This window comes from Oncorhynchus tshawytscha, linkage group LG04 (genome assembly GCF_018296145.1).
Source record: "Oncorhynchus tshawytscha isolate Ot180627B linkage group LG04, Otsh_v2.0, whole genome shotgun sequence".
Lineage (NCBI taxonomy): Eukaryota > Metazoa > Chordata > Actinopteri > Salmoniformes > Salmonidae > Oncorhynchus > Oncorhynchus tshawytscha.
This window is the reverse complement of record NC_056432.1, coordinates 54,315,205-54,334,759: the sequence shown is the minus strand read 5'-3', so window position 1 is coordinate 54,334,759 and position 19,555 is coordinate 54,315,205. Positions and strand designations below refer to the sequence as shown.

The 19,555-nt window shown below is 42.4% G+C and overlaps 1 protein-coding gene across 17 annotated transcripts in view; it reads left to right on the top strand.

Moving 5' to 3' along the window:
- Positions 1-19,555, top strand: part of LOC112249011 (diacylglycerol kinase zeta) — a 121,442-nt gene that overhangs the window by 41,309 nt on the left and 60,578 nt on the right. For 11 of the 17 annotated variants that reach the window (XR_002953298.2, XM_024418576.2, XM_024418574.2 and 8 more), the window contains exon 1: positions 13,283-13,439. The exons of the other annotated variants lie outside the window; for them this stretch is intronic. Coding sequence is in view for 10 of the 11 variants with exons in the window: in XM_024418576.2 (XP_024274344.1) it covers positions 13,314-13,439 (126 nt within the window). In the remaining variant the exon portion in view is untranslated. Of the gene's footprint in view, positions 1-13,282; positions 13,440-19,555 lie in introns of those variants that run through there. 17 annotated transcript variants of the gene reach the window in all.

Sequence of the window (19,555 nt, the reverse complement as noted above, 5' to 3'; positions counted from 1 at the left end):
TTCAGCTTTTATTTCTTTCATCACATTCCCAGTGGGTCAGAAGTTTACATGCACTCAATTAGTATTTAGTAGCATTGCCTTTAAATTGTTTAACTTGGGTCAAACGTTTTGGGTAGACTTCCACAAGCTTCCCACAATAAGTTGGGTAAATTTTTGCCCATTCCTCCTGACAGAGCTGGTGTAACTGAGTCAGGTTTGTAGGCCTCCTTGCTCACACACTCTTTCAGTTCTGCCCACAAATGTTCTATAGAATTGAGGACAGGGCTTTGTGATGGCCACTCCAATACCGTGACTTTGTTGCCGCTAAGCCATTTTGCCACACTCCCCCTGGAGCGAAAACACCCCTCCACTCCCCCTGGAGCAAAAACACCACACTCCCCCTGGAGCAAAAACAAAGATTACCTGTTTTCTCCAGCATCTTCACAAGATCCTTTGCTGTTGTTCTGAGATAGATTTGCACTTTTCACATCTCTAGGAGACAGAATGAGTCTCCTTCTTGAGCAGTATGACTGCTGCGTGGTCCCTACTATTGTTTGTATAGATGAACGTGGTACCTTCAGGCGTTTGGAAATTGCTCCCAAGGATGAACCAGACTTGTGGAAGTCTCCAATTTTTTTCTGAGGTGTTGGCTGATTTCTTTTGATTTTCTCATGATTTTCCAAGCTTTTTAAAGGCACAGTCAGCTTAGTGTATGTAAACTTCTGACCCACTTAAATTGTAATACAGTGAATTATAAGTGAAATAATCTGTCTGTAAACAATTGTTGGAAAAATACCTTGTGTCATGCACAAAGTAGATGTCCTAACCGACTTGCCAAAACTATAGTTTAACAAGAAATTTATGGAGTGGTTGAAGAACGAGTTTTAATGACTCCAAGCTAAGTGTATGTAAACTTCCGACTTCAACTGTACATGATAAACAAGCATTGTAATTACAAAATGAGACACACAATCAGATGAATCCTTTTAGTAAGGTAAAGAGATTGGTTTTATATAAGTAATACAATCAAATGAGGGTTTTCCTTGTTAGAGACCTCATGATGTTTATTTATTTACCTCTACAATTGAGACTAACACTTGGGCCTGTGAGAGCTCAGTGCCAAAGCCAGGATAGAAAGGAGACTGGCAAAGGACTCTAAATGGGCCGTGCGGGGAGAAATATCATGTTGCCTGTTGAGGAGGTCCGAGTGCTTCGTGGAGCAGGAAAGACCCACAGAGTCAGGAGCAGAGGCCTCTACAACACGACTTCATGCCATCTCCCTCTTAGGGGCCTTTTGTATCAGCAGATGACCTCTCCTTACACTGCTTATGGCCCGATTCCTCTTGTGCTTCTGTATCAGACACCTGTTTTTAAATTTTTTATTGTACAGACCAAGCATCCTCTATCTCTGGGGCTCTCCAACCCTGTTCCTGGCGAGCTACCCTCCTGTACGTTTTCGCTCCAACCCCAGTTGTAACTAACCTGATTCAGTTGATCAACCCGCTAATTATTAGATTCTGGTGCACTAGATTAGGGTTGGAGTGAAAACCTACTGGACGGTAGCTGCATAGGAACAAGGTTGGAGAAACCTGCTCTAGCTATCCTCTCCATCTTCTATCATAGTCCATACAAATCTAAATCTGTAAGGGCTTCATTTTACCACTAGGTGTCATATTTGCCTCATGCTTATCTTTACCTAAGCTTTAGAATATGTCATGTTTGTGTTTGTTGGCCTACTGATCCAGGGAATATACAGGGTTGTGAAAAAGTATTTGCCACCTTTCTAATTTTCTCTACTTTTGCATATTTTTTTGATACCGAATTTTATCAGATTTTCAACCAAAACCTAATATTACATAAAGCAAACATGAGGGAACAAATAACACAAGAATTATATACTTATTTCATAAACCAAATTATGCAAAACCCAATTCCCCTGTGTGGAAAAAGTAATTGCCCCCTTACACTCAATAACTGCTTGTGCCACTGTGAGGACAGATATTGGAAGACGAGAAGCAAGTACAGGGAGTGAATAATAAATGACAGACAGGAAACAAAACACGGACAGCGTCTGGACAGGGGGAACAAAACAACATTAATGCTGACACGCGGAACAAACTGAGGAACAGACAGATATAGAGGGGGCAATCAACAAAGTGAAGAATTCCAGGTGAGTCCAATGAAGCGCTGGTGCGCGTAATGATAGACAGGTGTGCGTATTGATGGGCAGCCTGGCGCCCTCAAGCGCCAGAGAGGGGGAGCGGGAGCAGATGTGACAGCCACCTTTAGCTGCAATGACTCCAACCAAACACTTCCTGTGGTTGTTGATCAGTCTCTCACGTCACTGTGGAGGAATTTTGGCCCACTCTTCCATGCAGAACTGCTTTAACTCTGTGACATTTGTGGGTTTTCAAGCATGAACTGCTCGTTTCAAGTCCTACCACAACATCTCAATTGGGATTAGGTTTGGACTTTGACTAGGCCACATTAGCCTATGTCACAACAGAAATACGTGGTGAGTCTTGGTGGGTATTAGACTATAGACACATCCCAGCTTGACTGTCTCTGTGACCACCGTACAGGATGCAGTACACTGCAGAACAACGTGTCTTTTTGAATATCATCATCACATGCTTACTTGACCCACAGATCACACACAACCGATGGGGTTGATGTTTCCTCACAACGTAAGTAGATCATAATTGCTAATAGAGAAACGTGTCACTGGTTTCTGAGAATAATTTCAATACTTTACCCACATATGGCCTGAGGGGTATCGTTAGTTGCGCTAATCGTACAGCGAAACATTGTTGTTAATGTGTTATAAAGGCCTGCAGGGGTCTTAGTGAGTTGAGAGGAAACACAGTCCTCTATCTCATCTCAGACAGGAAGTATGGTAGCTACAGTTGTACCAACACAACACCAAGACTGTATAAAGGAAACATTTTCCGGACTTACAGCATGCAGATCAGTCATAACTTTGAATGCTGGATATTTCTACAGACTTACTGACTTTGCTGTGTAGTTAACAATAGATACTTCCTCCTATAGAGCATAATGAAGTCAACCTGAGTAGTTTCTGTTGGGTGCTTCCCCTGCCATGAGGAACATCGGTGTCTTCTTTTCCTCATAGCTTACAATGCTGTTAACACCTGGGAAAGTTTTTGCATGTCTATCATGTGACGTATAGTATTGATAACTAAGCTACCTAATGTTGTTATGTTGGAATGCAACACAACTTCAATATGATAGTATAGTAGGATAACATCTCCTGAAGGACTGTGTTATTGGCTAAATAGTTGTTTCGTTTCTTTTTGTGATGCTGCAGACAGTAATTTAGTTGCGTTGTCTTTGAGTCTAAGAGGATATTTATGCTATTCCTACTGTGTTGTGAGGCTAGTGTTAAGGAAATGCCCAATCAATTATTACTCTAGTCTAGGTGCTGTCTGGCAGCTCATGCAGTGAATATCCTCTTTCTTTTCCCATAGCTGTCTCTCTATGTGTCCCCCCCCCCCGCCTCTCAGTGAGATATGAGTTTAATCCCTTGCAGAGTGCTTGTGGAAATCTGTCTGGTAGTAGGAAATGTTACAAGGCTGTTACTCATCAAAGCCCTGGGCCAGGGCACTGTCACAGCTGGTGCGTATAATCACTGTCCCTTGTAGCAGTGGGAGACAGGTTAGATCTTCAATCCAATCAGAGCTCACTCTGAAAGGGCAGGCCTGACATCACCCTTTTCTCTCTCTCTCTCCCTCTCTGAGGCTGGAGGGACTGTAGCAAAGAGTTAGAGAACGAGTTTAGGCTAACAGTGGCTGAGGACGGCTCAGTGTATGAGGGGCTAGAGATGTGATGGTCGGGGAGGGGGCTGGAGTAAAGACACAAGGGAGTCCATCGGTTTGGAAAACTTATGCAGCAGGTTAGGAGAATTAACATAGCAGGTTAGGAGAATTGGGTTAAGGTTAGGAAAGGGTTAGGGCCAGCTCATATTCTTTCCTAACCTTCTACGAAAAGTCACTTCTGTCCGTAGCTGTACTCCCATCTAGTCACAACTGTGGAGAGGGGCGTTTGTTAATGTGAGGTAACGGACACTCAGAACCTCCACTCTGTTGCTACGGGTAACAGATCAAGGTGGCACAGTCATTTCATGACGCCGCCCCGGTCTCAGTACAGTGCCGGACCACTGTCCCCTGGGTGCATCTCTGGGGGACAAACGGACCCGTCCAAAACGATTACTTCCACACTCCCTCTCATGACCATGCTGCCCCAAGGGCCTTGGCAAGGAGGATGGCTCATGTAGTGAACACTTGTCTGTGAGCTTTTACTCATGGAGCCTACATTGAAAAGGCAGAACTAAGCCATGCTTTGAAGTTTAAAATTGATGGACCACATAGGACAGCTTCTACATGTAAATGTGCAAAAAAGCATATAAAAATGTATGACTTGGTATGCACTATGCATGGTTGATAGATTTTTTATTTGCCAGTTTAAAAAAAACAACATTATACACAGTACAATGGTTATTTTTATAATTATTGTGATATCTGCCTACAGTATATCGTCAACCCCCTCCCTCCCTCCCCCACCCCCTCTACCCAGGCCTCGGTGGTATCTACTTGTTTGTGTGGTGAGTCATGCCTACCTACGCCAGCCTCCATCCCACTGCATACAGACCTGGGTCACCAAGTCTGCTCCTCTGTGTTCAAGGCCGCCTGTGCTGCTGTGAGTGACTCACTACCTCTCTCCACTCCTTCCATTAAGAAGGTTATGGCCTAAAAACATATATTAGACCCTGGATACGCATTTCGGCAAATTGCAAACTGCAGGTGGAGAGGGGCCTGGTTTCTTGTTTCCATGACAACATATTTAAGTGAGATCACAGCATCGATCAGACATAGTGGGTTTCTGACAGACTCTGATCTCCAGTTACAGAAGACTTGGAAGTTAAGAGCATTTGGAAGAGGATGTTATTCTGGAACTTTGTAAAGACTGAATATCCTAGAGTTATAGTGCCTTCAAAAATGATTCATACCCCTTGACTTTTCCACATTTTGTTGTGTTACGGCCTGAATTCAGAATGGATTAAAAAAAAGAATTTCCCTCACCCACCTACACCCCATAATGACAGTGAAAGCATGTTTTTAGGCATTTTTGCAAATGTATTGGAAAGGAAATCAATAAATACCTAATTTACATACATTTTCACACCCTTGAGTCAATACTTTGTAGAAGTACCTTTTGACAGCGATTACAGCTGTGAGTCTTTCTGGGTAAGTCTTTTAAGAGCTTTCCACACCTGGATTGTGTAACATTTGCTCATTATTTTTTTTAACATTCTTCAAGCACTGGTAAATTGGTTGTTGATAATTTCTAGACAACAATTTTCAGGTCTTGCCATACATTTTCAAGTAGATTGAAGTCAAAACTGTAACTAAGCCACTCTTGGTAAGCAACTCCTGTGTAGATTTGGCCTTGTGTTTTAGGTTATTGTCCTGCTGAAAGGTGAATTCAGCTGCCAGTGTGGTGGAAGGCAGACTGAAGAAAGTTTTCCTCTAGGATTTTGCCTAGATTAGCTCTGTTTCTTTTTTATCCTGAAAAACTCCCCAGTTCTTAATGATTACCAGCATACCCAAGACATTTCAGTTTTAATTTTTAATTCATGCGTAAAAAAACAATACAAATAAATTACAACAAAATTCCGCTTTGACATTATGGGGTAATATGTGTAGGCCAGTGAACAAAAATCTGAATTTAATCCATTTTAAATTCAATCTGTAACACAACAAAATGTGGAAAAAGTCAAGTGCTGTGAATACTTTCTGAAGGCACTGTATAGAATCTTCTCTAAAAGTTGAATATCTCCCCTTTTTCTAGAAACCTCTTTGTTGAGTAACTCTTTGAAGGAGATTGTGGGCATCACCTTGGGAGTCATAAGATGCATCATCTCCATAGTAGCCTCTGCTTTGCCCATGTGTAGAGTGACTGCCTTCATCCCTCAGGTCATCTGGGAGGGCCTTTGGATGAGCTGATTGCTCATGGGACAGTAAGTTCTACGACTCCCTCCTTCCCCAGGACCTGCAGCCCCGGCCTTAGCCATGACCATCATCGCCATCATCTTGGGGGTTCTGGGGGGTGATGGTCTTCATCATCGGGGCCAAGTGCACCAATTGCATCAAAGAGGAACCATCGAAGGCCAAGTTGATAATAATCACTGGAATATTCTTCATCCTGGCTGGTATACTCATAGCTACACCACCTGGATGAGAAGTGTTCTCGATGAAAACTGGCTTGATCTACTTCAGCTGGGGGGGCAGCATCCCTGCTCCTGATCGGAGGAGCTATACTGTCCAGCTTGTGCCCCCTAGTGAGATTGGCATCATTCTGGTGGATAGTCTCCCTAGTGTCCTGTGCCGTCGATTTAGTTGTTATTTTTGGACCCTCCCAGTGGGGTCATATGGGCCCTGATGACGACCGCCTCCATCTCAACCGTCCTTTGATCTCTGGGATTGATTGGGGCCATCTTTGGTCCAAGTGCACCAACTGCGTCAAGAGTAACTGGTCCAGGGCCAAGGTGGTGTTTGTCATTGGGATATTCTTCATCCTGGCTGGTATCCTCCAGCTTACCACCGTCTTCGTGGTTGCCCATTACTTGATAACGGATATTCCCAAATACCAGCTGGGTTTTTTGGGTCTCCATAACCTGCAGCTGCATCTTCAAGAGGAACTACTAACAGCTCTGTCCAGAGACTGTACTTTCTTGTAGTGAAAACCATAGAGATTCTATAATTGTTATTGTATAATGTAATTCTATGATGAAAACAACCTCTATCCTATCTGTTCAATGTTGACCAACCTGAAATAACCGGATTAGTGTGTACTGTCAGCAACATTAGTGTTGATACATAAAAATTAAAAAAACAACACCTTTCTTGAACCAACACTCGCGCTTGTCTTTCTAGCAGTGACTTTGCTCTTAATTCAGGAAAAATGTAATAAGTAGCTATGATATGTGGTCTCACCTTGCTACCTTAAAGGACAATTCTGCCACTTTTCAACCTTGTATTCATTATCTCCAGCACCATACCAGTGTCTACATATGTGAAACGGCGCGTTTCTTTGATCTGTGGTTAAAAAGATATGAAGAAAAGTCCTAAAAAATGCTTCTCTGTGGCATGACAGGTTAGGATGAAATAAAATACAAATTTAAACGGGGATTTTCAAAACCTGCAACAAGTTTCTAGCCAGAGGGAGGGTATCTTCTTGCTCCCCACGACACCATGTCATCGGGAAGAACGTTTTTAAATGTATATATTTCTTCTACAAAATGTAGAAATGCAAAGGTTTTCGCATGGGTAGACAATGGTATTGTGCTGGAGTAATACAAATTAGGTTGAAAAATGGTGGAGTTTCCCTTTAAAGATGAATGCACTAACTTTAAGTCTCTCTGGATAAGTGTTTGCTAAATTACTAAAATGCTGTTTATTTCCCTATTCTCACTTAAAATAAAAGTCCCCATCCTGAATATTGCACCGCTACCATCTTGCCTTGCTTCCTTATCGAAACCACCACGACAAGAGTACCCCATCACAAACCTTCCTTCTTGACATTTGTGTTTCTTCCTGTGTGAGAACACAAGACACCTGGATATCTATTTCATTTTGTTGTGTCATATGACTTATATTAGTGACAGTATCTTCCTAGCTTCTCCTTATTTAGCACAGTGCACACCCCACCACAGCATTGCAGGTGTCAGCTTCAACAAACCTCTCACCAAAGGTTACAGGAAGAGAGCTTGCAATAGGACACGAAACGATCACTTTTTGATTTCCAGTAAATTAACTCAATACAGCATGGTAACTTGTTCCTCCATTCGCCCACATTGCAGCCGAGCCATGTTTGATATGGAGACGGTGTCTCGGTTCGGCTGTCTGTGGCCTTGTGCTCTTAACAGTGTCAGGGCTGCCAGGGCTGCAGCCTGAGTGTGCGTGTGTTCAGCCCACACAGCGCAACACTGTTGCACGGTCTTACTCATCAGCCATAACAGCTCTGGTCGCACAGAGCAGGCGTATGAGACTGCTGAGTGTCAGTTTACCGGCACTGAGACATGAGTTCGTTAGTAATATTTGTGGTTAGTCATCTCTGCATAGCACAGATGTGCAATATCGGTAATAAGACACTAATGGCTCAACTTCAGAACGTAGCGTTCTCCTAAGCCAATACACAGCCACACAAACAGTGAAATTCTATATCCCCCTTTTTTTATCTCTCCCTCTCTATCCTTGCCTATGGGTAGATCTCTCTCTTTTTTTTCTTCAGCTCTAGTGGTGTGGCCATAGAAACATAACTGTGGACAATGCCTCTGTAGGGGGTGCCAGCCCATGCCCTCTGCCGAACCAGAGGGGAGTCAGGGGAGGCCCTGTAGGAGAGCAACGTGGAGGCCAGGATGGCAGGAGTGTGTGTGTGTGTGTGAGATCTTGTACTCTGTGGCCGATGTGAGCAAAACGTTTAAACAGGTTAATGATCTGACGAAATAACAGGGCGCGTTCTCAAAGCATGCGCAGACCAGCTGGCAAGTGTCTAAACAGCTACCCAACCCGTAGGCTGTTCACTCTGCTACCATCCGGGTAATGGTACCGGAGCATCGGCTCTCAGACTAACAGGCTCCTTGACAGCTTCTGCCCCCAAACCATAAGACTGCTATATAGCCAGACTAAATAGTAAATTAATGGTACCCTAACTATCTTACACTAACCCTACGCACATTTACTAGACAATATATAAACTCAACAAAAAAAAGATGGCTCTTTTTCAGGACCCTGTCTTTCAAAGATAATTCGTAAAAATCCAATTATCTTCACATATCTTCATTGTAAAGGGTTTAAACACTGTTTCCCATGCTTGTTCAATGAACCATAAACAATGAATGAATATGCACCTGTGGAACGGTCGTTAAGACACTAACAGCTTACAGACGGTAGGCAATTAAGGTCACAGTTTTGAAAACTTAGGACACTAAAGAGGCCTTTCTACTGACTCTGAAAAACACCAAAAAAGATGCCCAGGGTTCCTGCTCATCTGTGTGAACGTGCCTTAGGCATGCTGCAAGGAGGCACATGGAGTGCAGATGTGGCCAGGGCAATGCATTGCAATGTCCGTACTGTGAGACGAAGACAGCGCTACAGGGATGGACAGCTGATCGTCCTCGCAGTGGCAGCCACATGTAACAACACCTGCACAGGATCGGTACATCTAAACATCATACCTTCGGGACAGGTACAGGATGACAATAACAACTGCCCGAGTTACACCAGGAACGCACAATCCCTCCATCAGTGCTCAGACTGTCCGCAGTAGGCTGAGCGAGGCTGGACTGAGGGCTTGTAGGTCTGTTGTAAGGCAGGTCCTCACCAGACATCACCGGCAACAACGTCGCCTATGGGCACAGACCCACCGTCGCTGAACCAGACAGGACTGGCAAAAAGTGCTCTTAACTGACGAGTCGAGGTTCTGTCACACCAGGGGTGATGTTCGGATTCGAGCTTATCGTTGAAGAAATGAGTGTTACACCGAGGCCTGTACTCTGGAGTGGGATTGATTTGGAGGTGGAGGGTCCGTCATGGTCTGGGGCGGTGTGTCACAGAATCATCGGACTGAGCTTGTTGTCATTGCAGGCAATCTCAACGCTGTGCGTTACAGGGAAGACATCCTCCCACATGTGGTATCCTTCCTGCAGGCTCATCCTGACATGACCCTCCAGCATTACAATGCCACCAGCCATATTGCTCATTCTGTGTGTGATTTCCTGCAAGGCAGGAATGTCAGTGTTCTGCCATGGCCAGCGAAGAGCCCGGATCTCAATCCCATTGAGCACGTCTGGGACCTGTTGGATTGGAGGGTGAGGGCTAGGGCCATTCCCCCCAGAAATATCCTTGCAGGTGCCTTGGTGGAATAGTGTGGTAACATCTCACAGCAAGAACTGCGAAATCTGGTGCAGTCCATGAGGAAGAGATGCACTGCAGTACTTAATGCAGCTGGTGGCCACACCAGATACTGACTGTTACTTTTGATTTTGACCCCCCCCTTTTTCAGGGACACATTATTCAATTTCTGTTAGACACATGTCTGTGGAAGTTATTCAGTTTATGTCTGTTGTTGAATCTTGTTATGTTCATACAAATATTTACAGATGTTAAGTTTGCTGAAAATAAACGCAGTTGACAGTGAGAGGACATTTCTTTTTTTGCTGAGTTTATATACACACTCACTCTCACATACTACATTAACACTCGCACACAAAACCGCATACACTACATACACACACATATCACACACACATGCATACCGACACAACACATGCACACACACACATTAGTCACACACTCACCCACACTTTTACACACTTTATTTTTTATCTATCCTGATGCCTAGTCACTTTACCCTACATTCATGTATATACACAGTATCTACCTCAAATACCTCGTACCTCTGCACATTGATCTGGTACTATAAATAGATACATTCTTGTGTATTTAGTTTTATTCCTCCTGTGTTACTATTTTAAACTCTGCACTTCACGGTAAAGTCTACACCAGTTGTGACAAATACAATGTGATTTGATGTGTGTGTCAGATACAACCTTGCCTGTGGGCCAGTTAAGGGGACACGGGACACTCCAACGTGGAGAGATGGACATCTGTGTAGCATTAAAGTCGAGTGGCACCCAACTTCTTTTTAGAGTCGTTTTTATTTATTTGAATACATGTGCAACACTGGGACATTAATATCACTGAACAGACAGTACTTGCCAAAGCTAGACCTCAAAAACATGTCGGTTTGATTTTGCAATGTTGGTCAGTCATTTGGTTCTGATGGGCATAGCATTGTTGTCTTGACTATTATCTCTGACGTCACTGAGGATTTGAGCAAGTGCATTAGAGAGATTAAATCCATTTGAATTGAATCCCTTTTTGACAGCATCTCTTTTTATTTTAAACAGAACTTTCCAGACATGTTTGCCAATGGAAAAAGTTGTCAAAGTGACTTTTTGGACCTGAATGCCAAAACATTCAGGAGATAAAAGTTCTCCAATTTCAACCATTTTGCACTCACTCAACCATGGGACATCCATGTCTTCATCACTGGAAAAGATAAACGGTTGAGTTCAATATCATTCAAACAGTTACAAACAGTGTTGCCAAACTATTTAATTATTTATCTGATTTAAAAATATATATATATAAATATGGTGAGTGTTAAACGTTAAAGGTTTAAAAATATCTTAACGCGTAAACTCCTATTTTTCTTTGTATATGTTGTAACTTAGATGCTATTTCACATCATCCGAGGTTTTTGTGTTGTACCCTCCATTGGTTGAGACATTTCATGCTGTTGAATACGGTGTGGGTGCATTTCAATCGTAGGTCAATTCTTTGAATTCTATCGATTCAGACAACAGGAATTTAGCTGGTACACCATTGAAATTTTAATTGAATTGAAATTGTAACTTCTAATTACTAACACAAAGATGACCGCCGGTCCACCCATTGTTGAATGTCAACTTTAATGGTCATGTCTATTCTATGATCTATATTTCTATGATTTCAATAGATTTCCTATGGAGGATTGACAGTATATTTTAAAACATCTCTTGGTGGTACCATTTGTATAGGGGAAATTATTTTATGGAAAGGTTATGGACCAGGCAAGGTTTCTGATCTGATCCTGGACCAAAGGGTCAATGGTCCAGTCTGGTGGTACCATTTGAAAGTTGAAATGTTTATTGCATTCCCATTTTAGTACATTTATCAGCCAAAACATGACACCCACCCTGTATTCAAGAGCATGTGGTGTCTCAACCAATGGCAGGCACAACACAAAAACCTAAGATGATGTAAAACAGGGTCTAAGCTACAACATACAGTACCAGTCGAAAGTTTGGACACACCTACTCATTCCAGGGTTTTTCTTTATTTGGACTATTTTCTACATTGTAGAATAATAGTGTAGAAATCAAAACTATGAAATAACACACATGGAATCATGTAGTAACCAAAAAAGTGTTAAACAAATCAAAATATATTTGAAATTCTTCAAAGTAGCCACCCTTTGCCTTGATGACAGTAAAAATATAGAAAAACCCTTCAATGAGTACGTATCCAATCTTCTGACTGGTACGGTATGTGAATATGAAAAATAATCTAAATTCATGATTTGTTTTCTCTCCAGAAATTATAAAGTAGTTTGACAACCCTGTGTGTAAGCTTTTAAATGAAATCAATATCAACCGTTTCTCTTTTCCAGTGATGAAGACAGGCTTGTCTCATGGTATGGTGGGATAGGCAAAATAGGTCAGTTTTGAGCACCTTTATCTCTTGTGCACTTCTACAATTGGCAACTACTGTATATATGGAAGGTTTGGTTCAGATAAAATGGAGAGAGAATTTGAATGGATTTACGCCAAAGAGAGTGACCGACTGAACACGCCAGTTGGTACGTGAACACGCCAGCTGAACACGCCAGTTGGCACGTGTGTTTTTCTGTTGCTCATTTGATTTCAGTCTTGGAGGTGTGTTTCCTGACCGATTCCGCATTTGGTAAATGATGTTTGTCCCACATGAGACACTGTAGACGCTCGAGCCTATTTCACTTCTTCAAAATCCCCAGAATGAATGTAAGATAACTCAAGAAATCTGTTATTACGTTTTCCGAGGATGTTTAGGTTGCGCAATTTTACATCAAACTAAGGTGTTTGGTGCAGTATCTCTCAAGATGTTCTTTTTGTGATGTCTTATCTTATCTTAATGTAAACAAAGTCATAATTGCTGGGCAGGTTTGTCTCACTGTCATAGTTATTGGATAGAGAGCAATCACCGCGGCTGTTCACCCCATGTTAGCGGGCAAATGGACATCATTAAATCAAAATCCAACCTTCATTTACCCATTGTGACACACAGATGTTCCAATCTCAGTTTTAGACGAGACTGACTTTATGACCGAAATGATCCTATTTACACTTTGTAATCAATTTTGACGCTAGAATAACTTTTTCTAACTCATATCGATACCACACAAGCTGTTTTCAAAGGTATTCGTTGCTTTTTAAAGGCAGTCGCTCTTTAAAGCTAAATTAAATCCTGTGGTTGTGTGTTAGTGTGTGTGTGTGTGTGTGTGTGTCTGTGCATTCAGTTTACGTATGTATGAGAGAGCATGAACACTCAAGTAAACGGCTCATCAAGGAAGTGTGCTCTATTACCAGAGTTATTTTAGTGTAACCGTTCACCCCCCCTGCCCGACACTCCCCCTCCAAGTCTGCCTGGCTGTGACACACATTCTCCCTCCACATGAACCGCTCTGTTGTCGCTCACTCTCTTTCTCTCTTTCTCTTTCCCTCTCGCTCCGTCACACATGGACTAAAAGTTAGACAAACTGGGGAGAGGCGTGGATGGTTGTTTACCTGCTTCCATCAGGTTGTATTTTGAGTCATGACTATTTTTCAATTGACTTGCGTGTGCTGTGTTCTTGCCAAATATTATGTTGTTATTTGCTTATACTATTTCAGGATGCAGTGCTGTATCTTTTTGCCCCTTGCGGGCTTCAGTAGGTTGTGTGCACTGTGGATATAGCGTAGCAGCTAATCTGCTGTTTGGTTTTCCACGCGAGGCTGTGCGCTGCCAGAGAAGTGTTTTGTTGATGGAACAGAGGCATTGCGGTGGCATAAAAAAAAAAAGTGTTTGAACTCATGATAAAGCTGTCCGATGGTGCTCTTTTTGAAGGGTGTCACTCGCTCTATCCATCACTCTTGAATGTTTTGGGAGGTTCTCTACAATACACAGGGATTTAATGTGTATTTTCTGAGAACCGCGTAGGATATACTGCCAGAGTAGGAACAACTGTTCCGTTGTGCCTTTTTCTTTTGTGAGTTGTAGTCGAGACGATGTGTACTTGTACCTGTTGTTGTATTTTTGAAAAAGGGCACACTAAAATGTCTTAGTTTACTCATAATGAAATGACACTGTACTCAGAGGGAAAAATGCATGTAAGGGGTTATCTAGTGTTTTCTATTCGTGTTTGTTTGTGTACTGTACACCCTGTCAAGACAGAGGGGTTTTGTGCATTACACAAACCATATTTGTTTTTCATTAAGTGAGTTCCGAAAAATTGACCAACCATACAATTGACCAATCATACAAGTTGAAAACAAACTATATCTGGTTGTGCTGTGCTGAAGTAGATCTTGCTTTCTCTGGACAGTATTAGGCGAGAGATCTGTTGTACCTTTTCCCAGGAGCCCCTATCAGTTTGGCTGTGTAGGGTTCGATAACAGACAGAGACAACCTTGGACTTGTAGTGACATTGTTTTCCCCACGCTGACTGATCAGCAGACCAGGGGGGCCCAATGGGCCTCTTTTAGGCAACAGTTGTACCTCATGATACTCATTTTAGGGTTACGCCATAAGGTATGTGAATACGAGTGTAATGTAGGCTACCCTAGAACAGTTGTAGAGTAGTGTACACAACATTGGGGAAATGTTTTGGGAAAAAAAGAGTATTGTAAAAGAGAAATTATTTGCTGATAGGTTACAATCGAATTACAACATTATGGTAATCATGTGGAAAATGTAAGTGACACAATGTTCTCTTGACTAATTGTGCGTTTGTTTGGGCATGGAGCAAGGTGGGAAAGACCAGTGTTTTAGAACTGCAGCCCACAGTGGTTGTTAAAGAGTAGAGTCCGTGTAATGAACATAGCCATGATGTCATCAAGCATGCAGATACATAGGACAACATCAATATACAGTACCAGTCAAAATTTTGGACACACCTACAGTACTGCATTCCAGGGTTTTTCTTTATTTTTACTATTTTCCAAATTGCAGAATAATAGTGAAGACATCAAAACTATGAGATAGCACATATGTCATGTAGTAACCAAAAAGTGTTAAACAAATCAACATATATTTTACATTTGAGATTCGTAAAAGTAGCCACCCTTTGCCTTGATGACATCTTTGCACACTCTTGGTATTCTCTCAACCAGCTTCATGAGGGAGTCACCTGGAATGCGTTTCAATTAACAGGTGTGCCTTTTTTTTAAAGTGAATTTGTGGAATTTCTTTCCTTTAATGCGTTTGAGTCAATCTGTTGTGTTGTGACAAGGTAGGGGTGGTATACAGAAGATTTGGTAAAAGACCAAGTCCATATTATGGCAAGATCAGCTCAAATAAGCAAAGAGAAACAGTCCATCATTACTTTAAAACATGAAGGTCAGTCAATCCAGAAAACTTTGAAAGTTTCTTCAAGTACAGTTGCAAAAACCATCAAGTGCTATGATGAAGCTGGCTCTCGTGAGGACCACCACAGGAAAGGAAGACCCAGAGTTACCTCTGCTGCAGAGCACAAGTTCATTAGAGTTAGCTGCAAGTCAGATTGCAGCCCAAATAAATGCTTCACAGAGTTCAAGTAACAGACACATCTCAACATAAACTGTTCAGAGGAGACTGCTTGAATCAGACCTTCATGGTCGAATTTCTGTAAAGAAACCACTACTAAAGGACACCAATAACTTGCTTGGGCCAAGAAACACGAGCAATGGACATTAGACTGGTGGAAATCTGTCCTTTGGTCTGATGAATCCAAATTTGAGATTTTTGATTCCAACGGCCGTGTCTTTGTGAGACGCAGAGTAGGTGAACGGATGATCTCCGCATGTGTGGTTCCCACCGTGAAGCATGGAGGAGGAGGTGTGATGGTGTGGGGTATGCTTTGCTGATGACATTATCAGTGATGTATTTAGAATTCAAGGCACACTTAACCAGCATGGCTACCACAGCATTCTGCAATGATACGCCATCCCATCTGGTTTGCGCTTATCAATATCACTTGTTTTTGAACAGGACAATGACCCAAAACCCACCTCCAGCCTGTGTAAGGGCTATTTGACCAAGAAGGAGAGTCATGGAGTGCTGTGTCAAATAACCTGGCCTCCACAATCACCCGACCTCAACCCAATTGAGATGGTTTGGGATGAGTTGGACCGCAGAGTGAAGGAAAAGCAGCCAACAAGTGCTCAGCACATGTGGAAACTCCTTCAAGACTGTAGGAAAAGCATTTCTCATGAAGCTGGTTGAAAGAATTCAAAGAGTGTGCAAAGCTGTCATCAAGGCAAAGGGTGTCTACTTTGAAGAATCTAAAATTCAAAAGGCACTCGCACATCTGAGCAATCTTTTTTGCAGGTGCAAGGCAACAGTTGAACAAGGAAAAAGGAAAAAGGAAACCGCACACTGCTCTTGATAGTATCACTGATATTTAATAAGCTTACGTACTTTGAAGAATCTAAAATATAACATGTATTTTGATTTGTTTAACACTTTTTTGGTTGCTACATGATTCCATATGTTAGTTCATAGTTTTGATGTCTTCACTATTATTCCTCAATGTAGAAAATAGTTGTTTTTTAAAAGTAAAACCTTTGAATGAGTAGGTGTGTCAACTTTTGACTGGTACTTGTATATATACACAAATCAGGACATGTACATAGTGAACGCATACACATTGTAAATATGAAAATAGTATACAGTATTTCAGAACGTGACCTACTGCTTACATAACAATATCAGGCTGGGAAGAATTGATGTTTGCAATCTCCCCCCATCTGCAAGCATGACCAATGGCATAACAACTTATTGATGCGTAAACTCAACCAACCAATAGGAAGGCCTTAACATCAGATAAATACACTGAGTGTACATACCATTAGGAACACCTTCCTAATTGCACCCCTTTTAACCGCCAGAACAGCCTCAATTCATCAGGGCATGGACTACAAAGGTGCCGAAAGCGTTCCACAGGGATGCTGGCCCATGTTGTCTCCAAGCTTCCCACAGTTGTGTCAAGTTGGCTGGATGTCCTTTGGGTGGTGGGTCATTCTTGATACACAGGAAACTGTTGAGCAAGGAAAAACCTATCAGCATTGCAGTTCTTGACACACTCAAACTGGTTTGCCTGGCACCTACTACCAAACCCCGTTCAAAGGCACTTAACTATTTTGTCTTGCCCATTCACCCTATGAATGGCAAACGGACACCATCCATGTCTCAATTGTCTCAAGGCTTAAAAACCCTACTCTAACTTGTCTCCTCCCCTTCATCTATACCGATTGAAGTCAAGTTAATAAGTGACATCAATAAGGGATCATAGCATTCACCTGGTCAGTCTATGTCATGGAAAGAGCAGGTGTTCCTAGTGTTTTGTACACCCGGTGTATAGGCATACTGACTGACTATTAAACTAGAGAGAGGGGGATAACAACCATCACCATCACTGATACTGATACTGCTGTTGTAGTGCAAGCTCCTGCCTTGAGCCATTGATCAGGGTGACCTGTGTTGTCCTGTGCTGAGTGACACCACAGTAGTGGGGAAAGGATTATGGACCAGACCAGGCTTCTGATCTGATCCTGGACCAAAGGGTCTCTGGTCCAGTCTGTCTGCCCATTCTGTCCAGTCTGTGAGAAACCTCAGTTTCCCTCTCCTACAGATGAGCGATTGAATTTTCCCTCCATAAATGACTGTAGCCGGTGCTATTCGCCGTGCTAGCTATGTTGACATGGCTGTGGAAATGGTGTGCTCTCTGAGCTCCCATCAGGCTGTGCCAGCCAGCCCTGTAGTGTTGTGCTGAAGCTCAATGAATGGATGTTTATGTTAAAGGGAGGGAGAGAGAGAGGAGACAGACCTATATAGGGATGGAGAGAGGAGACATGTAGTGCACAGAGCTCTATGTTTGTGAAATCAGCCCACGAAGAATCCTTTTTTTTGCAATCTGTGAATTATTCCACTCCATATCTGTTAACAGACCTTCAGGCAACATTTCAGTTCACTGCACATCCATTATATAAGGGTAGCTTAGTTATTTGACACTGTCCTAGAGGACGACCTAGCCTGGGAGAGTTAACGCAGTCCAGATTAGGCATTTTCCCCAGAGGCTTTCTAGGACACGTCCAAGTCTCCCTCTACACAGGGGGATTCATCATCAATACAAGTGCCTTCAGAGGATCTAAGGGAGATGTATCCACAGACGTGCCAAGATGGTGACATCTACTTTTGCTTACAGTGGAAGGAAAAGTATAAATTTGATGGCCCTGCCGTGAGCTCCATTATCCTCATATAACATTGGAGTGTTTACCAAACCGAGAGCAGCAGCATTAAGGCTTCATTCTTGACAGCCGCTATTATCACGCACTATGCGATTCTGAAGGACACGAGCTCCGTGGCTATTTATTCCTACTGACCTTTTTGTATGTTTTACATGTAAATATTTAATAGGCTAGTTATGGTGATATTTTCCAGTGGTGGTATTTGCTGGCTGTGACCCCACCTCACTTTTCTTTTCCCATGGAGGATCCAACCGAATAACAGCTCAACTCTTTGTCTCTGCTGTCGCATACAACTTCTCCTCCGCAGAAAGGAAAGTCAATAATCTACTAATTACTAAGAGTAAGACATTCTGACTCAACTTTGGGCTCAAAGCGCAGTGACTTCATTTGCAGGTTGAATAGGTTTTCTTTCTGTCAAACAGTGGCTGAAGGCTGGGCTCGAGGCCTAAGGTCCTTAACTCCGAATGGAAACAAAAACAAGTCCTCCTCTGTTTCTCAGGTCCACTGGTAACCTAATTGCTTTTTACTGACACTCCCTCTCGACTCCATTCTCTCACACCATACTGTCAACATGGCTCAGGCTCACACTGAGCACCGCTCGCATACTGCACCGTACTGCTGCTTTGCAGGGACATTTGAGAGCTACCATGTGAGAGTGACTTTTCAGAATTGTGACCGTGTTACTGCAAAATGGTTCATCCGTTTTGCGACATATTAAAACGTGAGAAAGGAACAAAATATACACCCCCCCCATAAACATTTCAGTGCCTATATGTACTTAGGATACGTACGGTTCACGTTTAGCCTACTTCTATCTGAGGGTACCTTGAATGGATTATTGTACATTTTGTTTGTCAATGATTTGGTGATTAACTCCTGCATTTGCGGAACCTTAATGGGACAACTAATCACTTTCAGCTGCTTTGGGTGAAAGGGTAAATCCTAAGGCATGTGAATGTATCACAGCGGCAGGCTTATCAAAACCCCTGTTCAAATCACATCACTCTACTCAGGGTCGTAACAAAGCCAAAACATTGACAGTACAACAGTAGATGTGATTACACTCATCCTTGGCCACACAGGTAGTCCCCCTAGATTTATTTTTTAATTTTTAATTTCACCTTTATTTAACCAGGTAGGCAAGTTGAGAACAAGTTCTCATTTACAATTGCAACCTGGCCAAGATAAAGCAAAGCAGTTCAACGCAATACAACGACACAGAGTTACACATGGAGTAAAACAGACATACAGTCAATAATACAGTTGGGGAAAATAATTCTATATACGATGTGAGCAAATGAGGTGAGATAAGGGAGGTAAAGGCAACAAAAAAAATATGCAGCTAGTCTTGATGCAGCTTGGTTTGAGGCATGATGCTTTGCTAGAATCCGGTACTGTCGATTTCATTTACATTTGCCCCTGTGGTATTAA